The 26,438-nt window shown below is 40.6% G+C and overlaps 1 protein-coding gene across 1 annotated transcript in view; it reads left to right on the plus strand.

Moving 5' to 3' along the window:
* Positions 1-26,438, plus strand: part of LOC145413633 (NCK-interacting protein with SH3 domain) — a 72,405-nt gene that overhangs the window by 25,957 nt on the left and 20,010 nt on the right. Inside the window, exons 5-10 of the mRNA XM_080283293.1 lie at positions 647-740; positions 3,241-3,325; positions 4,789-4,961; positions 6,690-6,812; positions 13,313-13,392; positions 14,170-14,273. Coding sequence (XP_080139419.1) covers positions 647-740; positions 3,241-3,325; positions 4,789-4,961; positions 6,690-6,812; positions 13,313-13,392; positions 14,170-14,273 — 659 coding nt within the window. The remainder of the gene's footprint in view (positions 1-646; positions 741-3,240; positions 3,326-4,788; positions 4,962-6,689; positions 6,813-13,312; positions 13,393-14,169; positions 14,274-26,438) is intronic.

Below are 26,438 nucleotides of genomic sequence, written 5' to 3' on the forward strand. Positions count from 1 at the left end.
CATGCTGAGGGATATTTGTATGCGGCATGTGTTAGGAGTGTAATGCTCTTTGGTAGTAAAACTTGGGCAATAAAAGAAAAGGTTATTCGTAGGCCTAAAAGTACAAAAATGACAGTGATTAGATGGATGAGTAATGGAACCTTGAACGCTATGCCTGGGGCAGCCGGGATTGCAATGGAAGAGTTGAGAGGAATGATGAGACTTGATTTTGTTGGTGTTGTGATGAGGAGGGGGAGATTGAAATGATTTGGACCCATTGAGAGGATGGAGGATGATAGTTGGGTGTGGAAGGAGAAATGTGAACGTCGGGACCAAACAAGACCTGGGATGAGGTCATAAAATGTGAACTTAGGGATAAGGGACTGAACAGGGAGGCTGCCAGTGTGGAGAACTGTCGGTAGATAATCAAGGCCAATGCATGCAAGCATGTTGGAGCCTTTATAAATGATACACTTCTGATACACATGCTGGGTTTTGAGTATGGCATCATTGGGTTTTAACAGTCATTGCCTCCTTTCATATTGTTTACCATAATGAAGTAAATTAGTATTTATACCAACATTGTAGAAAATGAGATATGAAAATCTTTCCCTGTGTTTTACATGGTAGAGAGGGTTGGGATGATGGTGATGATGATATGTTGCAGGAGTCTGGTGTCACAAGTGCCAGCAGGCTACCTGCGGAGCCTAGTAGAGGAAGTGAGGAGCTCCACCAGTGTCAGCTACACCACCAGTCACTATGTATGTACATTCACAGAGAATTCACATGCAATTTACCTTAACCCCTTATATTTACCAGAAACATAGTCACTCTTTCATAAAATGTCTTTAAGATAAGCATATCGTTAAGTTTGCAGTGCTGGCCTTATGTAATGAGTGGGAGGGAAACAGAGAAAAGCCTTGTTTTTTTTTTTTTTCTTTCTTTCTTTCTTTCTTTAATGTTTTATATTAAAGAGCCCATTCACAGAGATGCATTAAGACAGTTGACCTATGCTTGGCTGCACCTGTAAGAGTGTGACTTGACTACTTGAATAATATTAGATGGGCTGTGTTTTTCCCTTCCATCCTTTTTATTCACTTGTCACTATAAATTAGTCATAAATGTTGGCCTCCTTGACTATAGTATATGGATTGATTAAAGTGTTCTGAAAATAGTCATACTATGTTTGCATAATGGCTGCCACCTTGACTAGAGTATGGGTGTTGAGGCTCAGAAGGGACCAGGTGAAGCCATTACAACTGCTGCTGCTGCCACTACTGCTGCTTCTGCCCCTCTTGGTTTTGTGACATGTAACAGGGTAAAGCTTAGGCCATCCTGCTTGCTGCTGATTGGAAGCTGATACAGATTGTTTTTGTACTTGTGTCTTGGTATCACAGTTCTGTGAATTGTTCAGGTGAAAAAATTATGCTCACATGTGGAATATAACTACATGTGGAAATGTTTCTTGGAAAGATACAACATGTTTGGCCTGACTATAGCTCAGGAGGGTCCAGGTCAGGTTAAAAGTGTTGTATCTTTCTATTAAACAGTGTTTCCATATTTGAGCATAATTCTTCTATATTTTTACCTTCTTCATTGAAACTCCCAAGTTCCCTGCAGATGCATTTACCTTCCACTAAACCATTTCATCTAGTCTTACAACTGCTGTTGTTTTGATTCCATGTTTGTTGTCAACTTTCTCCCTCTGTCTGCACTCATAGATGTACGTTCAGTCCATAACCTGACCAAACAAGTACATCATCAGGCTCACTGTTATTGTAGCTTTTTTACTAATTCTAGAAGCAAGACTGGTTCATGCTAAAAAAGAATTTTCCTCTAACTTTACTAATAGATATCCTGTAAGTTCATAACAGAACAAGACAACCTTGCAGATATCTCTTCATTTATTCCCCTTCCCCCCCAGAAGCAAGACTTAGACATGTTCTTACATTATTGTAGTGTACTAATAGCAGTACTGTATTTTGGCTGATATGTAATGGTTTGTATGGTTAGTTTGAAACTGTATAAAAAGATGAATGGGAAACATGGTAAGTGCTGTCTTGATTGTGAATTATTCTTTATGCTGTGGCTTGAGTACTATGATGGATAGGCTAGTTGCAGTGATTGGTTAGTGGGTATGGGAATAAGTGTGGGTGATTAATCCTGAGTGAACATAGGATGAATAGTGTTAAAATATTTTATTTGAGAGCGATACCCTGTCTATGCACTTAGTGTTCTGTAAAGGTGAATAATGTTTTGAAGGAGTATAGAACTTTAGAATTCTAAGACTTTTATGAAAAAAAGATGGCATTATAGATAGGAAGTAAGAAAGTAAATCCGGGTAGGTAAGAAAATGGCAGAATTTTGGAGAGTGTAGTCAGAGGTAGGAATATCGAACTTGAAAGTTCATTGTTGATGTACTGTTAACAGTATACATAACATTAGAAAGAGATATGAAAAAGTGTAGAAGAACAAAAATTATTGTTGAGGGTTACTGATAATATTAGACCAGCTCATAATCCACTCTGATTGGGGTAGGAGGCAGTGATCAGATGGTTTGAGAAGTGGTCCATTGTTAGAAGGGACTTGATCTCAATCCCAGGTTGGGGCAGGGAACAGCTTGATTATTTGAAGCTTGTTAAGACAGACTGTACTGCTCTTCCAGTGCATCCACCAACATGTCACAAAAACACTGCTGCTAATACCATAATGCCAGTCCTGAATGAAACAGCCCTAACATGTATTCAGTATGGACAGTGAGTTTTAACACCAAATTGGTCACATATAAAGAGGTTTGAAATGTAAGATTGCTGAGGCTCTGGGAATGGACCGTCAAGCATAAGCGAAGACTTTGATGCATTAGTAAAAATGCCTTTTAACTATTTGCATATGGTGACATCTCCAGATGATTTTATTCTATTCAGGAAGACTTTTTGAACTGGAAGCATTGGGCATAACTTTCCTGAACTGCTGCACCATTAACAAGTTCTCAAAAGCTGAATAAAACCATCTGCTGATGGCAAGAAAGAACTAAAAGATGCAATATCAGACTGAAGAGGTCAAAGCTCCATTGCTACCTATGGATTGTCAGATCCCCTGCAATTTACACTACTAGTTATATGAATAAAGGTATGATATTTTGGAACAACCGGTAAAGCTGATCTGCAAGTTTCCCTCTGATTCACAGGACTAGTTATATGGAGAAAGTTATATAATTATGGAACATATCTCTGACATATAACAAGATGGTCTGTGTTGCAGGTTGTGGAAATTGTGTTGAAGTCCCTCGGCAGCACCTTACCAGCCCTTCACCCTCTCTGTACACACATCTTGGCCAGCAAGGAAGGTGAGGCAGATGGTAGAAGTTTTATTGATTCTTAACCCCTTAAATCAAAAAATTCATCATCATCATCATCATCATCATCTAATCCTGTGTTGCCCCATCAGAAGCGTAGGAGCCCAGGACAAGGCAAGTTGGTCCTGACATTTAAGATGAGAGCAACCAGCCTCACTCATCCCTGAGTGGCATTACATGACCAATAAACCCTAACCACCCCTTGGATATAAACTTGCGCAGGCTCAGTTTGATAGGAGTGCCTTAATTACCCACTAAGCCACCAGGTGCCATAATGTGGTTGTGTTACCACCCAGCATAGTAAATGGTTTCCTGGTGTACAGGAAACCATTTGGTTTGTTACTCAGCGTAGAATCACTCATAGACAGAAAGAAGAGGAAAAAATAAAGGAAAGAAAGACAGAAGAGGAAGGCAGGAACAAAGGAAGGAAGAGAGGCAAGGGCAGGTGCCTGAGGACAGCACTACATTGAGTGAGTGGATGGTGAATGCCCCCACCTACCACATTATGGCATATATTGTATCTTATTCTTGCTACCACCAGACGGTTTTATTTAACTTAAGAAAGGCCTCACATATTGAAGATAGTGCTATATCAAGTGAGTGAATGGTTGGGTTAAAGGTATGCTAGCTTATCGTGAGGTAGATTATGATGCGAACTGTCTGAGACAAAAGTTTGTGTAATATTTCACCTCTTCTACATCTCACTTTCCTCTGCTGGTCAGTGTTCCCAAGCTGAGAGAGGCTTATGTGCTTTTTCACCCAGATTATTCTCTGTGATGTGATGTGAGTTAGGGAGGAAAGTGTGGACATGTCACAGGGCAAATGTGAAGTAGATGCAGTGTAATAGTAGACAAACTTTTGACCTGACTTTAGCTTTCATACAACATTCCAAATATTGAATGATGATATAGATTACATTTTCTTACTTTTAGCATAGTAAATAGTTTCCTGGTACACAGGAAGCCATTTGGCTTGTCACTTAACACGTGACTCTGCACTGAGTGACAAGCCAAATGGTTTCCTGTACACCTGGAAACCATATGCCACAGTAGGTGGTAACCATATAACCAAACTATGGGACCTAGTGGTTTAGTGAGTAATTAAGGTGCTCCAATTGGATTGAGCTTGTGTGGGTTTTTATCCAAGGGGTGGTTGAGGTTTACTGCTCACATAATGCCACTCTGGGATGAGTGAAACTGGTCACTGTCATCTTAAATGTAAGGACCAACTTGCCTAGCCCCGGGCTTATGCGCACATCATGGGGCAACACAGGATTAGATGATGTATGTATGTGTGTAGTGGAGTTAGACCTTAACAAGTGTGAAGGTGTGTGCAATGGAACAGTAGATGGAATATTGACTTACTGTACATAATTTAACTTTTATAACTGCATTCCAAGTACTGTATTGAATATAACAGATGTCATATACTATATCTATTTTTGTTGGAGTCAGACCAGAGCAGAAATGGTGGGGCTGCCTGGCATGAGAGTGGTGATGGAGTGAGGTTGGCAAGACTGCTGGAGCAATTACGCGAATGCAAAGATGATGAGCAGCAGCGATCTTGGGCGCTACATGAAGATGAGCATGTCATTGCAACACATCTCACACAGCTTCTGGATCTTCTGGTATGGTAGCAGCTTGTTGACTCCTTTTTTCTCATTCTTTTGCTACTTGTGTGTAGACTGTTTATAGTAGGAGTTGCAGCCTCATGCTTATCTGCATGTGTACCCAGTGGTCTGCTGGAAACCAGCTACTGTACTTTCACTGGGTGCTTCCAGAGATATTTTGTCAAGGTTATGGTGAAGGATTGTCTGAGTTATGATTGTAAGGTGAGTAAATGGGTTGTGGTGTGCACATAGTGGACTGTTAGTGAACTGTATTTTGTGTTGGTACTCAGGGCTGTAACCAGGACTTGAAAACAGACGAAGCGAACATAGCCCTACTAGGGGGGTCTGGGGGCATGCTTCCCTGGAAAAAGAGATTCATAACACTTGGTAAAAAAGTGCTGAATGCAAACACGCACAATAAGCTTTCATGGCTTTTAGTAAACTCCATAAAGAACTTTTCAGCTTACATCTCATTTAGAGCATCAGTAAAATATGTAAGATGAATATGATACTGGTATAATGCTTTATGCATGAGTAATAATCCCGATAGGAATTTTTTTAAAGGAAGGTACACCAGCTCTGAGTGGGTAGTGACCACACACTATTTAGTGATCCAGCGAACACTGGCAACTTTCAGGAGTTTGTGGGGGCTCCTATTGCAGTAGGCTGTAGTAGCCTATACTATTTAGTAACGTTCTGAGTTGTGCTGATCCACTTCCGATGACTCACCCACAAGCACTGTGGGTTGATGACGACAGGGATGAGTTTAAAGTTATGGACTTTGGGGTGGGGGTGGATCGAGCAGGCTGCCAAAGGAGGGGAGGGGGAGAGGAGATGCCAGACGAGGTTCCCTCAAGGTGGTTATGGGCATTAACACATAGCAGGAAAGATTGATGCCTGCATTGTAGTCTGGCTAGGTGCACTTGTGTTGCTCTGGGTAAAGTAATTGTCTCATGGTAGTTCATGAAGGATGCTGTTGCTGAGGTTTTACATGGATGTGTTGTCTGTGTGCATGTGTATATGTGTGTGAAATGTTGTGGTAGGTGGAGAGTTGAGATGTTGTTGAGCTATTCTGTGTAGTGCTGGGAGGTTATTCATTTTTTGTTTCTAAGTGGTGATAGGTGATAAAGCATAATTACCTGTATGCAAGTTTTAATATTTTGGAACACATCCATGGCTTATCCATCCATCCATCATCCAATCCTACGTTGCCCCATGAGGAGCGTAGGAGCCCGGGGCTAGGCAGTTGGTCCTGACATTTAAGATGAGAGTGACCAACCTGACTCATCCCTGAGTGGCATTACTTGAGCAATAAACACCAACCATCCCTTGGATATAAACCTTCACTGGCTCAATCCGATTGGAGCACAATAATTACCCACTAAACTACCAGGTGCCAAAATTTCGTTATATGGTTACCACCCAGTGTAGTAAATAGTTTCCTGGTGTACAGGAAACCATTTGGCTTGTCACTTAGTGTAGAGTCACCCATAGGCAGAAGAAAGAGGAAAGAATGAAGGAATGAAAGACAGAAGAGGGAGTGTAAAGTCACCCGTAGGCAGAAGGACGAGGAAAGAATGAAGGAAAGAAAGATAGAAGTAGATGGAAGGAAAGAAGGATGGAGGAGAGGACAGGGCAGACACCCGAGAGCAGCACTAAATTGAGTGAGTGGATGGTGAGTGCCCCCACCTACCACATGATTTATCTGTTTATGGCTGCCTCTCACCATCTTTATCTACCCCACAGAATAATGGTGACCTTGAGGCATGTCGCAGTGTCCTTGCCTTGGATGACTTCCGCCCATTACTGACTCTGGTGCAGTACTACCAGATGGAGACACGATGGCCACTCCGCAAGTTACTTCTACAGGTTTGATTACACCCACTGTGTATGGAAAGTGGGTCTGCAAAGTAGAATACTTCCAGATAAATGTGCAGATGATTGAGCTTTTGAGGTACAACGAGGATCCTGGGGACTTGAATGATGTATGAATGAGTGTTTGACCCATTTCACAGGGCATACGTTTGACAGTTCTTAGTTCTTTCACTTTTGTACAGTAGAACCTTCTTATCTGCGGAATTTGCTAGCCAACATAGTGTGAAAATAATCAACATTCTGTTAATTATAAGGAGAGTGATTACATGTATTTCCACTTGTATATATAATTAGTGAAGAATAAATGCTTCCATTAAGAATTTGGTAATGAAAATTGAGGAGTTTGGTAATGTGGCCAAGTTCAGATCTGGCAACCCTGTTCCCAGTTACTGCCTAACCTTCTTCAGGGAAGACGTCCATCGTAATCGATGCCGCATGTGCTCGTTTTTTGTGAATAAACAGTGAATAAACTGCAGTACCTCGCCACTATAACCACATGGGAATTTACACTGTTGTGCAGTGTTATGAAATTAGAATTTAGAATGTAAAGGATTAACTGTGAAGTGAATGTGGAGTGCAATGTGGCGGTTGAGACTGGTGTGGTTCAGTTAAGAAGAATGTGCATTGTTAAACAATTATAACTCACAGTGCAAAGAATTAAGTGTAGCACAACACTGGATTACTGTATGTGCTTCAAGAGCATTTTCACAACTGCCAGACCTCAGGGAGTTAGAGGAGGCGGCCACAGACGTGCTGTAAGTACAGTACAGTACCCTGTATGCTGCTAGGCCTAAGTATTTTCCATACTCACTTCTTATTCCTCATTCTCTAGTTCCTTTTCATTTATTTCATGCTTTATGTCCATTATTGGTGTGAATAGGATCTTAGATAGGTTTAAATAAGTGCTACGCATGTCTGGTAGGGAGTTATTTAGGTGGCTTTCAAAGTTAGGTTGGGTTAGGGTCCATAAGTACTAGTCCAGCAGTCAGAGGCCCACTTTCCGGACAGGGCCACTTTCCGAACATGCCTTTGGCTCTATTACATTGGATAGTGGAGGGATGACTGTATATATATATATACATATATATATATATATATATATATATATATATATATATATATATATATCATCTCTATATATATATATATATATATATATATATATATATATATATATATATATATATATATATATATGTTCACTGCCTTCATTTCTCTCAGAGACCATAACTTGACTCTTCCCTACATTCACCTTTAGATTCCATTTCTTATAAACTCTCCCAAACTCATCCACCAAGCCTTGCAGCTCCCTTTCATCTTGAAAAATGTAACTGTGTTTAAGTACTTGGGTAGTGTGATTAGTAAGGATGGAAGTTTAGAGGGTGAATTGCTTGAATGGGAACAACAAGGAAGAAAGGTTGCTGGTTCCTTGAAAGCAGTGATAAGAAACAGGGACATGAACATGAAAGTGAAAAAGTTAATCCTTGACAGTATTGTGATAACAACTCTAATGTATGGAAGTGAAGCTTGGACCTTCTTGAAGGGACACAAGTCAAGAGTGAGAGCATTGACAATGAGTTATTTGAGAGGAGCATGTGGAGTCACATGGAAAGAGAGACTGACAAATAAGGAAGTGAAGGAGTATTGTGGTGTAGATGTGGATGTGATAGGAAGCATGTGGAGAAACACATTGAGGTGGTTTGGCCATGTGGAGAGGATGGAGAGCTTGAGACTGATGAGGAGAGTGTATGTGAGTGCGGTGGAGGGGGCGGGAGGGAAGGGAAGGCCAAGGATGAGATGGAGTGGAGAGGTAAATGAGAGAGGGGGGCTTGAGCTGGGAGCAGGGCAGTGAAATGGCAGGGGACAGGGTGACATGGAGGTGATTTGTTTGTGGCCACCCCTTATGGGATTAAGGGATCTGGCAATAGATAGATGGATATATTGTTTTGTTTTTAAAGCCTCCAACATGGTTGCATGCATCAGCCTTGGTCACCTAATGGCTGCTCTCCTTATTGCTTGATCTCTGGCAGCTTCCCCATACAGTCCCTTATCCTTGAGGTCACACTCAGTGACCTCGTCCCAGGTCATTTTTGGTGTGCCTCTCACAACCGTACACCTAAATTTAACACTTCTCACTTTCTGCACTCAGTTATCTTCCCCCCTCCTCTCCACATGCCCAAACCATCTCAATCTACCTCTCCTCATCACAACACTAATACACTGCAGTCCCATCCTACCTCTCAACTCCTCTTATGATCCAGACTTTATTGTGACCATTTGGCATGGAATCAGGTATAATCTGAGAACATTTCACATTTTGGTCATATTAGCCCCCCCAGGCCTTGCACTTAAGGACACATTGCACATCCGCTTATTTGTTCTCATGTCTGTACATGTGAGCCTGCAAATATTGTCTTCTTTTACTGCCCAGGTCTCACAACCATACAGCATCACACTCCTAACACATGCCTCATACAAAGGTCTCCTAGCACGGAGGGAGAGCCCTCTCAGCGTCAGGAGAGGCAACAGCTCCTAGAACTTTTTCCAGCCACTCCTCACTCAAGCCTCCAGCCCCACCTTCAGCACCTACCATGTGTCCCACCTAACAAAACTCTTCCACACACTCAAGAGACTCACCACTAAGATCAATCCTTTCATGCCTGACAATCTCCACGTGCTTTCCCTGACGCACCACACACATGAAATCAGCATTATTTCACATTCTGTCTCTAATACCACTATATCTCTTTTGCACCCACTTATCACAGACACTTCACAAAATGGAATTACTTCCCACTCCCTTGTGGCAAATCGCACATGGCCACTCTCCCTCATCTTCGATAGTACCACCACCAGCCCTAGATACCATCACTTTTGTTTTATCTGCATTTACCCTTAAGCCCTTGTGCCCCATACTATCTCCAGTTCCTAAATCTTTCCTCTGCCTCCCTTTCATTCTCTGCCATCAGCACCAAATAATCAGCTTACAACATCTCCCACTGGAGTCCATTTGAGAAGTCACTTGAGTGAGCTTCAGCTACCATGATAAACAACATGGGGCTCAAGATTGACCCCTGATGCACACCAACATTCACGGAAAACCCATCACTCAAATCTCCATTCACCTTTACCTGAGTGCAAGCACACACATACATAACCATAACCACCCTAACCAGCCCCTTCTCGATCCTAAACTTTCTCATTGCCCACTTCACCACCTCTCTAGGAACTCATTCAGAGGCTTTCTCCCAATCAACAAAAAGAAAGTACACATCCCTGTTCTTAACAATAATTCTTCCCTGAAGCAATTACCTGGTCAGAAAGCTTTATGCCTCTATAATTTCCTCTTTCCAGGGCATCACCCTTACCCCATCTACACATTTACACTTACACTCTTCAGGCAGTCATCAGGGCCAACACACTCATAATTATGTATGAGTACACTCAGTCCTCGTAAATCGTGGCAATTTGGGTCTGGACCACTGCCGCGATATACAAATTCCGTGGTTTATAAATAATAACTCTTATGTGAAAAATGAATTTGGGTCTGGACTTTGGCCAACCACCCCCCACAGCACCCTACCTACACCTATCTAGGCACCATCAAACACAAGCATACAAATTCGGGAATATTCAGTGCATGTTTTTAATAGAAATAAGCAGTGTTAAGGGATCTCACCTTAATCCTATGATGATATTGCTTAAGTGAATGGAGTGGGATGGTGTTGGGAAGAACTTAGAACCTCTCAGCACTTGTTCTTCCCAAACTCTTTCGACAGCTTTGAAAACGTCTCTCCCTTCTCAACACGACAAATGAGCTCCAAACGTTGACTGTACGACAGCGGCGGCTGCTTCTTGATGCCATACTGCTTAGAGCGCTTCATTAGGGGTTTGGGAGGGGCCATGGAAGGTAGGAGGTGGGGAGGGGGGAGGTGCACAAAAAAAGGCAGGTAGCTCTCGTACTCCACGGCGATGGTCCGTAGTGTGCGGACTGGCGGGAAGAGCAACAACAACGTGGTGGCATTAGTATTCACACTTGCCACCAGGGATGGGTGGTGATTGGTTGTTGGGTCGCAATTTTCAAATTGAATGCTGCAGTTTACGATTCTCCTCGGAAAAGGCCCACTTCGGTGCCTAGGTCCACGATTTTCGTGACTTAACAGCGATTTAAGGGTGCCAGCAGTCTGACAGCCACTTAGCCGTGATTTACGAATCCGTGATTTATAAACACGCGATGTACGAGGATTGAGTGTACTGTATATATGTTTACAGTATATGTATATATAGATAGATAGATAGATATATAGATAGATAGATATCATCATCATCATCATCATCCGGACCTCCTTTCCCACCCTAGGGCAGGGTGAGGGGTAGCGACGTTCAAACAGCCCAAATTTACCCAATCCAATGGGCCGCTCTTCCATTCATTCACCATTCAAGCCCCTGGAATCGTGGCTTTATCTGATATTTATTCATTTATTTATATGAGAGAGGGGGTGTGAGTTGGGAGCAGGGCAGTGAAATGGCGGGGGACAGGGCAACTTGGAGGCGATTTGTTTGTGGCCACCCCAAATGGGATTGAGGCGTCTGGCAATAGATAGATAGATAGATTTATTTATTTAACCCGCCGCGTCCCAGAGACGTGAATTCACGTCCTCACATGATGTACACTCATATCCCAGAGACGTAAATTAATGCGGCAACATTGCAAGGTCCCTAATTTGCACAATTTTCAATTTTCGTGAGTGATTTCGCGAGTGATTTTTGGCACTTATACACGGGACACCTTCCTCTATTCCTCTACAAGATGCCAAGCAGGGACAATGCCTTACACCGCATAACCTCTCCCCCCCCCCACACGCCATTGTCTCGGCAATTCACCTGTTACCAGTGACCTGGCCAATAAAGACATTCAGGGCCAGAGTGATTCCCCAATCAATGACAATGTGGAGGACAAAGTTTACATAGCATTAGAGGAAGAAACAGTCAGAAATGATGATCAGGTAATGTGGGAAAAAAAGGTCATGAATGGTTATGAGTTAGTGAGTGAAACAATACTTATAATGCCTATATTATGGTTTGAAAACCAATATACTCTTTTACTACATATAAATTCGTACCAAGTAAATAAATAAATACTGTTTATGAGTGGATAAAATAGTTACCCTCCCATAGAACTCATTTTCTTTGGTGCCAGCCTGTTAGAAAACCCAGTCAGGTAAGGAGGTACTTGTACCTGAATCGAGTATTTTAAACCTCAGGTGAGCGATTTCTCTATGAATTTTCGATGTTTCTCACCAAAAGCGGCTGTTTGAGCCAAAAAAAAAAAAAAAAGGTCCAAAAATGTCGGGACTGGGGCGTACTACTGCCCAGAAAACGTCGGGATGGGGCGGGTTAAAAAGTACTGATAACCACTCAGTTAATATCTGATGGTGCAGACTTTATTGTGACCATTGGGCATGGAATCAGATACTCTGAGAGCATTCCACACTTTGGTTAAATTAGTTTTGCATCCACATCTTGATGGTGTATGACCAAGTTTTTTCAATTGGAATCATGTCTTGGCTGTCCTCCAGCCATTACATACAATGAATATTGTTATCACTTAAAAACTTGAGCTCCTTTTTTGGACCAATGACATGGTGCACCATCCTGCATAAAGATGTTACAACTGTGAATGGCATAAACTGCAGGCAAAGGCTGTTTTAACTCCTGCAGATACTGGTCACAGTTCATTGTAACACTCTGGGAGAAAATGCAAGCTACTTCTCCCCCTAACACCACTAAAATTACCCCAAATCATAACATGGGTTTTTCATAGTTTTCTTGTGTACTGATGGTTGTACCTGCTGACTGTTTGTGGATGACCTCCTCAAGCCCCACGCACTTTTACACACCAGAATGAGTTTTCATCACACCACATGACATACCCACTGCTGTGGTGTCCAAGAACAATATTTGTGGACAAATTGAAGATGAGCCTTGCATATGTTTTCTGGCTTCATGGCAGTAGGCCAGTTCATCTCTTTTGGTGAATGATGTGCTGTAATACATTTCCCAGTATATCAGAGAGGTCTCTTTGTAACTCTGCTGCTGTCCTACTAGGGGTCTTGAGTACTTTTTGCTTTGGAAGAGTATGTATGACCTTAGAAGTCTTGTGTGGTCAGCCAGAATGTATTGGTAGGAGTTTAACAGCTGGCTGGCCACTTGATGCAATCATCAGTCTGCAGTGTTGCACTCACAGTCTGACAGTTTCTTTAATAAGGGTCTTTTCTCCTTGCAAAGAGAGGCTTCTAACCTTTTCCTCACGTGACATGCACTTCCCAAGCATCTTGACTAACAACAGGAAAAAACTAGGGGCTCCACAAAAGACACTTAAAAACCAAGTGGACAGCTTTAGAAAAAATGCACATGCACCCTCCTGTGGTGAGAACTCCATGAGCACTGTTTTTGCAGTGAGTGTAGGTCATTGATGTCTGGGTGTGTTTCAGGTGTTTGGTGCAGTGTGCCAGATGTCAGCAGCTAACATCTCTTATCTCTCTGCCTCTGTCTTCCCAGTGGAACTTGCCAGGTGAGTAGTACTGGTACTTCATCTGTTATGGGTTTTTTTCCCTTCAATTAAGCAATTCCCCCCTCCCCCCCTCCCAGCTCCAGATGATTTTATTCAGCTTTGGCAAGACATCTTGGAATGATGGGATAAATGAAGTTGTGTCTAACCTCTTCAGTTTGAAAGTCTCTCCATAATTAAATAAAATTATCTTGAATTAGCAAGAATAAAATTAATAATGTATCATAAGAGTGAATTGGTTAATAATCTGGTTTTATGCTTTAAGTGCAGCTTGCACTATTTTATGCTGGAAGTTTGTGTGTGTACCGTAGTGTTTTGATGTAAAATTATGGATAAGCATTGCATTATACTTTATACTGTATAATTAGAGACAAAAGCAGGATAATTTAAGTAAAGTGTATGTAGAAGAAACATTCCCCTTATTTCCCCTTGTTTTCATATCATTACTCATCTGTAGATTTGGCAGGTATCAGACTGCCTAGTACTCCAATGTATTTCCAATATTCCACAGCCAAGAGACCCCAGTTTTTATTGTACAGTTAGTCTTTACTTAATCTAGGTTGTAAGGAGAAATGCAACTTTAAGTGAAACACCATAAGTAAGACATGGTTCTAGATCATGACATGAGGTTATGAAAAAACGGAAAAAAAAAAAAGCAACTTTATAATGAAGCATCAGTGACTTTTAAGTCAGACATGGGTGCTAATTCATGAGTAACTTTATAATGAGTCAGTTTAAAGTGAAAGAACTTGAAATAATTAAATGTATGTGTGTTTTCAGAGAGATGGTGGAGAGCACTTGCAGTGAGGAGCGGTTACAGTATATCTCCCTGGTTCTTGGGATGGTCTTGTGTATGGGTGACACCCTCCCATACACACACTTCAGTATGTATTTCTTATACATATCTCATCATTTACCAGTATACCAATATACGAGTAGCCCTTGTTGTGTGTCAGGGATATGCTATAAAATATCACAGCTTTTCCTTACATTTGGTATTATTGATCTTTTTGGAGAAACTCATGCAGTAGCTCTTGATATCTCTAAAGCTTTCGACAGAGTATGGCACCATTCCCTGCTGTCCAAACTCCCTTGCTATGGACTAACGTCTTTTGTTCCTTTGATTTCTTCTTATCTTAGTGACAGGAAAATAAAAGTAGATGATGTATATTCGAATTTCCACTCAGTTAACGCCGGCGTGCCGCAGGGATCAGTTCTGGCGCCAACCCTATTTCTGGTTCATATCAATTATCTCTTATCTGTCACTCACAATCCCATTCACTCATATGCAGATGACTCAACACTACATAGTTCATTCACACTCAGACATCCATTTACAAAGTCTAATATCTCTACCTCTCAACTCAGTACAGCCATCTCCATAACTCAAGATCTATCTACAATCAGTGAAAGGGGACAAAACAACCTTGTCTCTTTTAATGCTAGTAAAACTAAATATATACAGTTTACTAATAGACAGATATTACCAGATTCGTACATTACCTTCAGTGCTACTAATATTCCCATCTCCAAAAGTTTTGAAATTCTTGGTGTCTCACTTAACAGTGCCCTCAGCTGGACCTCTAATGTCAGATCACTTGCTAAAACCGCCTCAAAGAAACTTGGATTATTGTACAGAGTCCGTAACTTCTTCGCCGATGAGCAGTTAGCTATAATTTATAAGAGTCATATGCGCTCTCAGCTTGAATATTGATCATTCTTGTGGAATGGTTGTGGAGAGGTTGCATTAAGACAACTAGACAAAATTCAGAATAAAGCTGTTAGAATCATTAACAACCCTGCCATTACATATAAACTACCTCCCCTGCAAGTAAGAAGGAATGTTGCCTCCCTTGCATTATTTTACAGATATTTTTTTGGCAAATGCTCAGACGAAGTTGCGTCCATGGTGCCACCTCTCCATGCCTTCCCTCGTGCTACAAGGGCATCTGGTAGCGCTCATGACTGGAATGTCACTCAACCATACTGCAGAACTTCTGCCTATCAGAATTCTTTTATTCCCCGAACTGCATCTCTCTGGAACTCGCTTCCCCAGAGTTGTTTTCCTCCAAATTTCAACCCACAACTGTTCAAGTCTAACTGTTACAGATATTTTATGAACAGAGGACACCAGTAATCTGGTGTATGGATTTTTTTTTTTAACCCATTTGTTTTTCCTTCCTCTGTTCTGTTATTTATTAAAAAAAAAAAAAAAAAAAATTTGTTGGGGGAACTGACAAATAGGTTTTATAGGTGGCACTGAAGCTTCATTATATTTGTAATGGATGCAAGAGCATATAGAGGTTGGGGGAGTGGACTTTCTGAATCAAGGTCCAAGTAAAATGGAGAAATAGAAGAAGGGAAGGACGGGAGGAAGGAGTAGATGCAAGAAGAGTGGAAACGTTACAAGAGGATGAGAAAAAGTCAGAGTATAAGAGAGAAGTGGAGGAACGATTGGATAAATATGAATTGCAGCAGATGGGGGACGTGGAAGGTGTGTGCAAGATATTCACAGAAGAAATATGTGCAGCATGTGAGGTGGTGTGTGGGGTGAAGAGAAGACAACAGGGGGTGCAAGGAACAGCATGGTGGAATGAAGAAGTGAGACAGGCTGTGGCACTAAAGAAGAAAGGATATAATAAATGGATGAGAAATAGGGATGTGGAAGAAGCTCAGAGATGGAAGAGAGAGTTATATATAGAAAGGAAGAGAGAGGTGAAAAGATTAGTAAGAGAGAGCAAGAAGAGAGTGGATGAGGAATTTGGAAGGAATTTGAGTGTAAAGGTGAGGGAATGTAAGAAAATGTTCTGGAAAGAGGTAAAGAGAGTTAGACAGGGTGGCAATGAAGTTAGTAGGGGAGTGAAAAATAAAAATGGTTGATTACTAGTGGAGAAGGGAGAAAAAGTGAGCAGATGGAAAGAACACTTTAAGGAATTGTTGAACATAGAGAATGAAAGTAATGCAAGTATAAGTGGCTGTGGAATGGCTGGAAGAAGGAGGGAGGTGAGAGGAGAGGAAGAAATCAGTAGGATGGAAGTTGTGGAAGCAATGAAGAAAGTCAAAATGGGGAAAACCCCAGGAATTGATGGAGTATGTGGTGAAATGCTCAAGCATTGGGGAGAGATAATAGAAGAATGGATGTGGAAGATGTGCAGATTACCCTGGGAGGAAGGTAGAGTCCCGGAGGATTGGAAGTCATGTATAATTATTCCCTTGCACAAAGGTAAAGGGGAAAAAGAAATGTGTGGTAATCACTGGGACATTTGTCTTCTTAGTGTAATAGGAAAAGTATATGGTAAGATACTTATTGACAGAGTTAGGGAAATAACAGAGGAATTAGTTGGAGAAGAACAGGGAGGCTTAATGAAGGGAAGAGGTTGTGTAGATCAGATGTTCATTTTTAGATCTTAAGTGGAAAAGTTTCTAGAGAAGGGAAAAAAGTTGTATGTGACCTTCATGGATTTGGAGAAAGCATATGACAAGGTGGATAGACAAGGATTGTGGAAAGTATTAAGAATATATGGAGTAGATGGGCAGTTGTTGAATGCTGTGAAGAGTATGTATGAGGGTGCTAAGGCTGCTGTGCATGTGGATTGTGAACTGTGTGAATTTTTCTATTTGAAGGTTGGGTTGAAACAGGGATGTGTCATGTCTCCTTGGTTGTTCAGTCAGTACATGGTTGGAGGTTATAAAAGAGTTACAAGGTAGGGCAGTGTTTGGAAACTCCCTGTACTGTTGTTTGCAGATGATCCTGTGTTGTTAAGTGAAGACGAAGGGGAGCTGCAAGGCTTGGTGGATGAGTTTGTGAGAGTGTGTAAGAAACGGAATGTAAAGGTGAATGTAGAGAAGAGTAAAGTTATGGTCTTCGAGAGAAGTGAAGCCAGTGAATGTACAGTGAGGTTAGATGGGGAGGAAATGGGAAATGTGAGCACGTTTAAGTACTCGGGTAGTGTGATAAGTAAGGATGGAAGTTTGGAGGGTGAAGTGCTTGAAAGGGTGCAACAAGGAAGAAAGGTTGCTGGTTCCTTGAAAGCAGTGATAAGAAACAGGGAAGTGAGCATGGAAGTGAAAAAGTTACCATACTACATAACAGTATTGTGATATAAACTCTAATGTATGGAAGTGAAGCTTGGATGTTGTTGGAGAGACACAAGTCAAGAGTGAGAGCAGTGGAAATGAGTTATCTGGGAGGAGCCTATAGAGTCACGTGGAGAGACAGGCTGACAAATGAGGATGTGAAGGAGCATTGTGGTGTGGATGTGAATGTGATAGGAAGCTTTAGGAGAAACACATTGAGGTGGTTTGGCCATTTGTAGAGGATGGAGAGTGAGGTGGAGAGGGGGAGGGGGAGGGGGAGGCCAAGGATGAGATGGAGGGATGGAGTGGAGAGGTATATGAGAGAGTGGGGTGTGAGCTGGGAGCAGGGCAGTGAAATGGCGGGGGACGGCAACATGGAGGCAATTTGTTTGTGGCCAGCCCTTATGGGATTAAGGCATCTGGCAATAGATAGATAGATAGATAAATGTTTTCTGCAGTAACATTTGACTTTATCTGCATCCAGTGGTTGAAATATTGAAAGCAAATGACCCCCTGTGCATCGTAATTGGAAATCAACTGAGTGCACTTCACTAGAAGAACTGTTGTCTAAATCATTTTTTTGCAAGATATCATAGTTGTAAAAAATGAAGCAAAATCAGAAGCCCATTGGGCATCAGATACAGAAGTTGGTTTAACAGTTTCATTCTTCCAACAAACCAAATTGTTCACAACTGCAGACAGTGTTTTTTATTACCACCACATGAATCAACTTTGTTTTGATAATACCTTACCTTTTGGCCAGTGTGAACAACTGCTCTTCTGGCACAAACATAATGCAAACGAGTTAATTCTTTCCTTTGTAAGCACCACTCACGTTCTGCCTTTCTACATTGTCTACACAAAGAATTAATTGATAGACCATACCACGGAGAATTGTCACGTACAGTGATTGTTTTTACTACCTCAGGACAGTAATGATAAAAAATTGACCTAAGCTCATTGTTATATATGTCAACCAAATCATCAAAAGAAAGATTTGAAGAATCAATGTACTAGTAGTTTAAACGCTGACCAGTTTCAAGACACATCAAATGGCAGTCAACATTCCTGTTATTTTTTAACCTGATGACCTTTTTATAGGAAGGGGATTTCGGGGTATCAAAACTAAAAGTGATCAGAGCATGATCAGAGATGGGGGGGTCAACTGAGTCAACCTCCTTATCAGATATGCACCTGCAACCAACAGGGGACAAGATCAAGTCAAGGACATGTCTGGAAACATGAGTTGGATCACTTACATGATTGAGAAAAATTATTCTGGGTGATCAACTGAATGAATTCTGAAGAAAGTGGTTTTGACTGGATTGTCAACCCAATAATTAAAATCACCACAAACAATAAGTCCTCATGATTTAAGAGAAAACACTTCAAGAAACTGCCCAAACTCCTCCATAAAACCTCGATCTGTGTCCAGATGACCTGGTCAGTAGGGAATTGCAGCTCTAGGCTAATGGGGTTCTGATGGAGATTTATTAATACTGTACTTCCATAAATTCAAATGAAGATGGGGTCAGATCTGAGTCTGTGAGAAATGTTTGCAAGTGCTGCTGAGTAGATGAGTGCTACACTTCCTCCTTGATAGTCAGCAACAGGCCTGGGAATTCTTATAATAGAATGTGTCTTAGACAAAGCGCTACAAATAATATTAATATCAGACTCGTACAACCAGGTTTAAGTCAAGCACAAGAATGTCAAGCTTGTACTGATTTAGAGCTTCATTGATATATGTTCTCTGCAAATCTGATGATATTTTGTGTAATTAACCTAAAACTGCCAACTCCATATCTAGAATGCTAAACAGTGACAAGAGATTAACACTAGAATCTGATCCTAATCATGAAGTGCTGTGGAAGGATGGAGATCCATAGTATTGTTTTATTTTGCCATTGAACTGCTGGAAATAAGCTGCAAAAGGATGAAAATTTCTATCAAGTGAAGGTGGACAAACTATATTAACCCCTTAAGCGCGGGCATGTCGGAGGCGGTCCGTGTACCTCACGCGGGGATATTCGCGTTCCGACTGACTTTTTAAAAATATTTGCCAAAAATTAGTTATTAGTCCTAGATTATTATAATTACATATGCATATGGCATACACCTTCAGCTTTCTCCTGGGATGTTTATTGAGCCTTCGTCGACTACCATAGGACATGTGGAGACTTCTGAAGTTGGTTAACGAAGTCTCCACTTTACACTTCCCTACACTCCGTAATATGGTTACCACTGCCTGATGTTATAATTTCAAACACTATTCTATGAATTTCAAGTAGTTTGGAATCCATACTCCAAAAAAAAAAACACTGTGAAAGCAATGTAAATTATGAGCGCATACAAGCATTCTTCCCGTGCTGGTTCCCCGATGGTATTCTGAGGCGGAGCTGTCATTTATTATTTATAAACAAACTCACAGTTTATATTCATAGTACTTTATTACATTTATTTATATCTACAATATTTATAAGTTTCTTTCAGTACTAGTAGTTTATTTTCACTCCAGGCATTAACTTTCTCATGTATACTAGCTTAGAGAGCGAAGCTATCACTTTCATTTTCATTACTTTCACTTTCACTTTCATTACTCCTAGTATATATACTTGTATTCTTATATTACTACTTTACAATATTTACCTATAAGTTTCTTTCAGTACTAGTAGTTTATTTTCACTCCAGGCATTCACTTTCTCTTATATACTAGCTTAGAGAGCGAAGCTGTCACTTCCATTTTCATTACTTTCACTTTCACTTTCATTACTCCTAGTATACTGTATATACTTATATTCTTATATTACTACTTTACAATATTTATCTATAAGTTTCTTTCAGTACTAGTAGTTTGTTTTCACTCCAGGCATTCACTTTCTTGTATATACTAGCATAGAGAGTGCAGCTGTCACTTTCATTTTCATTAATTTCACTTTCATTACTCCTAGTATATATACTCGTATTCTTATATTACTACTTAATTACATTTCTATTCACATTCTCTGTTTTATTTACATTATTTACATTTCTATTTCACTTACACTTTTATGCACTGTCACTTGCAGTAACTTATAAAACTATTTTCCACTGTCCAGTTATACAGTATTTACATTCATTGCTTTTACTTTCTGTTTACACATAATTTACATTTTCACTTGCACTGTTTTAGAGACCAGAAAGATCGTAGTCACTATCCATCACTATCATTGATAAATTAGCTAGTTCACGTTCCACAGCAGAGTCACTTAGCCTTTACCCCTTCCCACACGAGCTTTAGTAGGAGTAGAGGTCACAGGGACCTTTGCATGGGGCTAAAAAGCAGTGGAATTGGACAGGCGCGAATCCGACGTGATTCCACCTTGAAAGACGAGAGTAAACTGACTGCTGGGTCTAGGTCTAGGGGCAGTGAAGGGTTGCCAACGTCAGCGTGGTGAGAGCTGCTAATATATATGCTATGAAATGATTGGCAGGAAATCTAGACAATACATAATAAATTAGGTAGTTCCAGGTGAATGTAAATATCACTGAGGCATCTCCCTTCCATTCTTATATATATTTTTATTATGAGAAAAGGTCATACAGCATATTTCAAGGGGAAATAAACAGGGAAAATTAGCGAACGAGTGCACGTGCGGTGTTGCCAGGTGATAATTAGCCAATTCCAGGTGCATGGCACTATCAATTACCTTTTTTCTTTTTTATGTATATTATTTTGTATGAGAATAAGGCACAGGGCTCATTCCAATGGATGAAATGAGTGGAAAAATCTGGGCAAGATTTGCCTAGCGCTTCGCAGCTGGGGCAGGCGGGAGGAGAGAGTAATGGAGGGGAGGTAGGGAGGGGAGTCAAGAATGGGGAAAAATGGCTAAATTGTCAACAGTGGATGGGAGAACAGGTGACAGTAGCAGCACTGACTATTGTTAGACACTGGCAGTACTGACAGATGATACAAGCGACCACTTCAAAGCCCGGATGAATTCAAAATAACACAGAATCGCAAAAGTGACTCCCCGCAGTATGATCCATTGCACCAGAGCGTCACGAAAGTGACGCCCAGCGGTTAGGGGGTTAAAAGAGTGTTAATACGAGATCATTTATTTTTCAGAAAGGATGGTGTGTGTGAAATAAACACAGTGCAGTAGTTATCAAACACTTGACAAAAAAGATATCTTTACACTTTCCAGTTTTTATGTTCTGAAGCAGTGGATGAATCACTTGAAAATGATTCCCATTCCTTCTCATTTATATGTATACATGCTTTTATTACCAACACTTCTTCCAACATGAAGTTTATACAATATGTGAAATAAACTCTCAATCAGAACTGTTTGCATTAGGAGAAAAACACAACCAGCAACAGTGCCCCTTTCAAAACCATTGATCACCTGTGTAAAGATATTTTTTCGGTTTAGTGTACTTCAGTACTTTCTTGATTTTCATATGACATTAACCAGTGAGAACTGAACCCTCCGTTATTGCCTTCAGTCAGACAACATTCTTGATTATATTCTTGCTATCCTAAGATGATTTCATTCAGCTTAGGGAGGAATATCACATTGTTAAGAGGTTAATGGAGACTGTTTCCAACCCTGTCACTACAAATGGCTCCTCTAATGTATGTTTCCAATCCTGTCACTACAAATGCTCCTCCAAAGTTAACAAAATTATTTATTGGTAGCATGGGAAAAAAAAAAATACATCATCGGGTTCAAAGTTTTAGGTATTTTATCCTAATTTACCACTGTTGGCTTATCTCTAACCTGATAATATGTCTCATTATATCATCCAGGATGGCCATAGTTTAAACATGTCTTTTCACATGTCTATTGTTTGTTCATCATCATCATCTAATGACAATGATGAACATATAATAAACATGTGAAAAGACAAGTTTATTCATCTGAATTTTTAAGTTGTCTATGGACAGCTTAAGTATCAGGAAACCTTCACTAAGTCAGACCCACAGAAATCTATCTGTCTGTCACAGAAATCAAAGGTACTTATATTAATTCATCATTCATTTGTCATCTAATCTAGTGTTAAGTCCACTCATATCTTAAACAAATCAGATACAGCAGGATTTATTTGCAGACCTGTAGCTAGGGGGTAGAGGATGGTCACCCGATTTTGATGGCAGGAAAGGTTCATTTTTTTAAAGATATAGTAGTTGAGTTTTATTTAGTCAAGTTGACCATTTTATGACATGATGTAAGATGGAAAATTAGCTAAGCTGCACACTTTATACCCTTTAGTTAGTGTGGAGTAAGATTCACATTTTAAGATATAGCAGTAACTTATATTTTATATATGTACTTAAAAGTTTCATTTAGTCAGTATGACCATTGTGAGGGAATGTAAGGTACTAAACCAAGATGGAAAATTAGCTAAGCTTCACACTTTGTTGCCTCTAGTTAGTCTACAGTAGTGAAGATTTACTGGACTTATTTTAATGTGACCCTCTTGAATTATTTTAACATTTTAATGTGACTTATCACCTCTACAATCCAATGACATTCTGTATTTTGTTCTTGTAGTCACTGGATATTTTGTAATAGACTTCTATACTGTAAAGTATAGCCCTTGTTAACTTGTGCCCACCAGGAAATGTTTATGTATGTTTTGAGTGGTCAGGGGCAGTGTGACAGGGAGTGTATACAGTATATGCATTTTGGCTTTTCCCACCAGCCTTTGAAATTGGATGATTCCAGTTTTGGTAGGAGACCTCATGTCACTTCCCCTCATCGCTACCCACATCATGCAAGCTGACTTCAGTTACCCATGAACACTCAGACTGAGAACTTATTAATGTGTCTGGTGACTTTGCTTACTTTGGTAACTACAGTCAATATTATGAAAACACTGGGATAGAAAATTTATGAGAAACATATGAAATACTGTAAAAGTATTTGTAGAGCATTGTGATAATTTAGGAGTTATGTATAATGATCCCTTAGATATTGCACACTTGGTTATAGCTGCTTTTGTTATCCCTGCAAAATGAAAACCTGCACTCCTGCTGTTATTGTGCATTTTTCAGCAAAAAAAAAAACATTGTTTTCATACACCTCAGCTGGTTTCTGCTGACAATAATGGTGCAGTTTCAATGGTTTCTGATGGCTTTTATGGATTCAAAGATGAGACTGTACTCGAGGAGTTAATCCCTGGTGGCGGAGACCAGTAACTCTCCACCCCCTTGCCTCAGAACCCCTTGCCTCAAGCCCATTCAGGTCTCCCTGTGGTATGTGTTTCTTTTGTATTGTGCCCTTTTCATCACTTTCTGCTAACCAAACCATGCATGCGTGTGTGTGTTTCTGGTAATTATCATATGTATTTAGTGGACCTAAATTGTTGTAAAAGGGAAAATTAGAGCATGCACTTGAGCTGTTTGGTACCAGCTAAGATAAATCCCATAGGTTCTGTGCCTTCATTATCGTGATTATCACGTGTCTTGCTTGGTTCCAGTTGTGCGTGATAACCAAGGGATCATTGTATTTTATGTGATTTCAGTATACAGTTATTCATAAGCATAAAAGGTAATATGTGTTGTATTGAGTGAAAGTATAACCACATTGCATTAAATGCAGGGTGGCTCAGTGGTAGAGCACCTGACTCAAGACTGAAGGGTTGAGAGTTTGCACCTTGCCTGGGTAGGTATCCTGCTGGGAGAGATAGCGCTCTCCCCTCACCTAGCGGGTTGTAGCAGCTGTGACTCAGTGGATAAGAGCTCTGACCAAAGGGTCAGAGGTTCGAGTCCACCTAAGGGTTATTGGCAGACACCAGGAACGGCATCCGAACATAAAGTGCCACACACTCCAAACCCAACTCCTCTAACCCAGGGGCAACCCCTTAGCCCTTGTAAAAAAACGGAGACACGGTGTAACCTCAAGAAAAAAAACAAATTAATATTCTGGGCTAAATTTAGATCAGGACATCACCCAGCCTTCTTCAGTCACCAGTGTGGATTTGGTGGAATCACAAATGACACATGCCCAGCTTGTAGGCTAGGCCCATACAACATAGCATACAAAATGGAGCACTGCACAGCACATGCCACGCTAAGACATAGACACATAAAAGTGTAAGAATCTATGGGATGACTCCATAGGTGCAGTTGGTAAACTTTCAGCAAATGGGTCTCCTCAGCCAGGCACCAGGGGTAAGCAACAAGAACAACATGTTTCGCTTGAATTAGTACCACTAGAAAAAATTCATCAAAGTTATTTGTGGTGTAAAGATGATTATTAACCCTATCTTGTCCACCGGCGTTGAACGACATTTTATCGGAGCATGGCCACCAACGTCGATGTGGTGCGACCTGTAAAAAACTGCAAACAATTTTGGGAAGGTAACGAAGGTCTGGGAGATGTTGACACAGACCTACTCCAGCCTCTAAACCACTCAAACAGTCAGTACATCTCGTGAATCAGTCATGGGTGGATGTCAGTTCTGTATTTAGCTCCCCTCATGTATTAGTGTAAGTAAGAATAAGAAAGTCAAGAAAGAAAGAAAGTGCTGCACCCATTATCTTTCTCCTCTCTTTACTTCTGACTCTTTCCTAAACCACCCAGAGTAAAACAAAAAAATCCATACGAGAATGAGCATTATAAACATTATCCATCCATCATCCAATCCTATGCCACCCCATGAGGAGCATGGGAACCCCGGGCTAGGCAAGTTAAGACAAGAGTGACCAGCCTCACTCATCCCTGTGTGGCATTACATGAGCAATAAACCCCAACCATTCCTTGGATGTAAACCTATACAGGCTTAATCTGATTGGGGCATCTTAATTACCCACTAAACCACCAGGTACCATAATTTGGTTATGTGGTTACCACCCGATGTAGGAAATGGTTTCATGGTGTACAGGAAACCATTTGGCTTGTCACTCAGTGTAGAGTCGCCCACAGGCAGAAGGAAGAGGAAAGAAGGAAAGAAAGACAAAAGAGGGAGTGTAAAGTCACCCGTAGACTGAAGAAAGAGGAAAGGATAAAGGAAAGAAAGAAAGACAGAAGAGGCAGGAAAGAAGAGAGGAAAGGGCAGACACCCAAAGCAGCACTACATCCAGTGAGTGGATGGTGAGTGTCCCCACAGCATTAGAAACATAAAATAGGGGGAAGACATTCATAATTGTGATATTTATTCATTCATTCACTCATTCATTCACTCATTCATTCATTCATCATCTAATCCTGTGTCGCGTAGGAGCCTGGGGCTAGGCAAGTTGGTCCTAACATTTAAAATGAGAGTGACCAACCTCATTCATCCCTGAGTGGCATTATGTGAGCAGTAAACCCCAACCTCCCCTTGAAACTAAACCTGCCCAGGCTCAGTCTGATTGGAGCACTGTAAATTACCCACTAAACCACCAGACGCCATAATTTGGTTATATGGTTACCACCCAGTATAGTAAATGGTTTCCTGGTGTACAGGATACCATTTGGCATGTCATTCAGTGTAGAGTCACCTGCAGACAGAAGGAAGAGGAAAGAATGATAAGTATAGTTTGTTTATTTTACATATTGTTTTGCACAAGCATTTCAGCAATATGTCAGGTGTTCTTGTGGTGAATATGTGGATGTAAAACATTCTCTTCCCTTCACACTAATTCCCTCGCACGGTGCTAATTCTGAGTCGTTTTGAATTTTAGACACAGTGGTACTTCCTGTACACACAGAGCAGGACTTTTATCTGGTTTGAGTCTAAAAATATCATCTCTTGCCTCTCTTTGGAGAAAAACTAAACTACCCAGACAACAGAAATAACTGGATACTTGGATAAATGCAGTAAACATAAAAAAGAATGTGAAAAAATTCATACTAATTTTTTTTTATGAAACCTCCCATATTATGTACTGATTTTGTTCATAATGCACTTATCTAGTCCTTTCAAACCATTTCAGCACCGCTGAAGTTTTTTTTTTTTATGTGTGTGAAAATATGGATTTTTCTTCGTATGATTTTTCACTC

The sequence above is a fragment of the Coenobita brevimanus genome, chromosome 97 (assembly GCF_032717465.1).
Source record: "Coenobita brevimanus isolate Jiangsu-jjx chromosome 97, ASM3271746v2, whole genome shotgun sequence".
Lineage (NCBI taxonomy): Eukaryota > Metazoa > Arthropoda > Malacostraca > Decapoda > Coenobitidae > Coenobita > Coenobita brevimanus.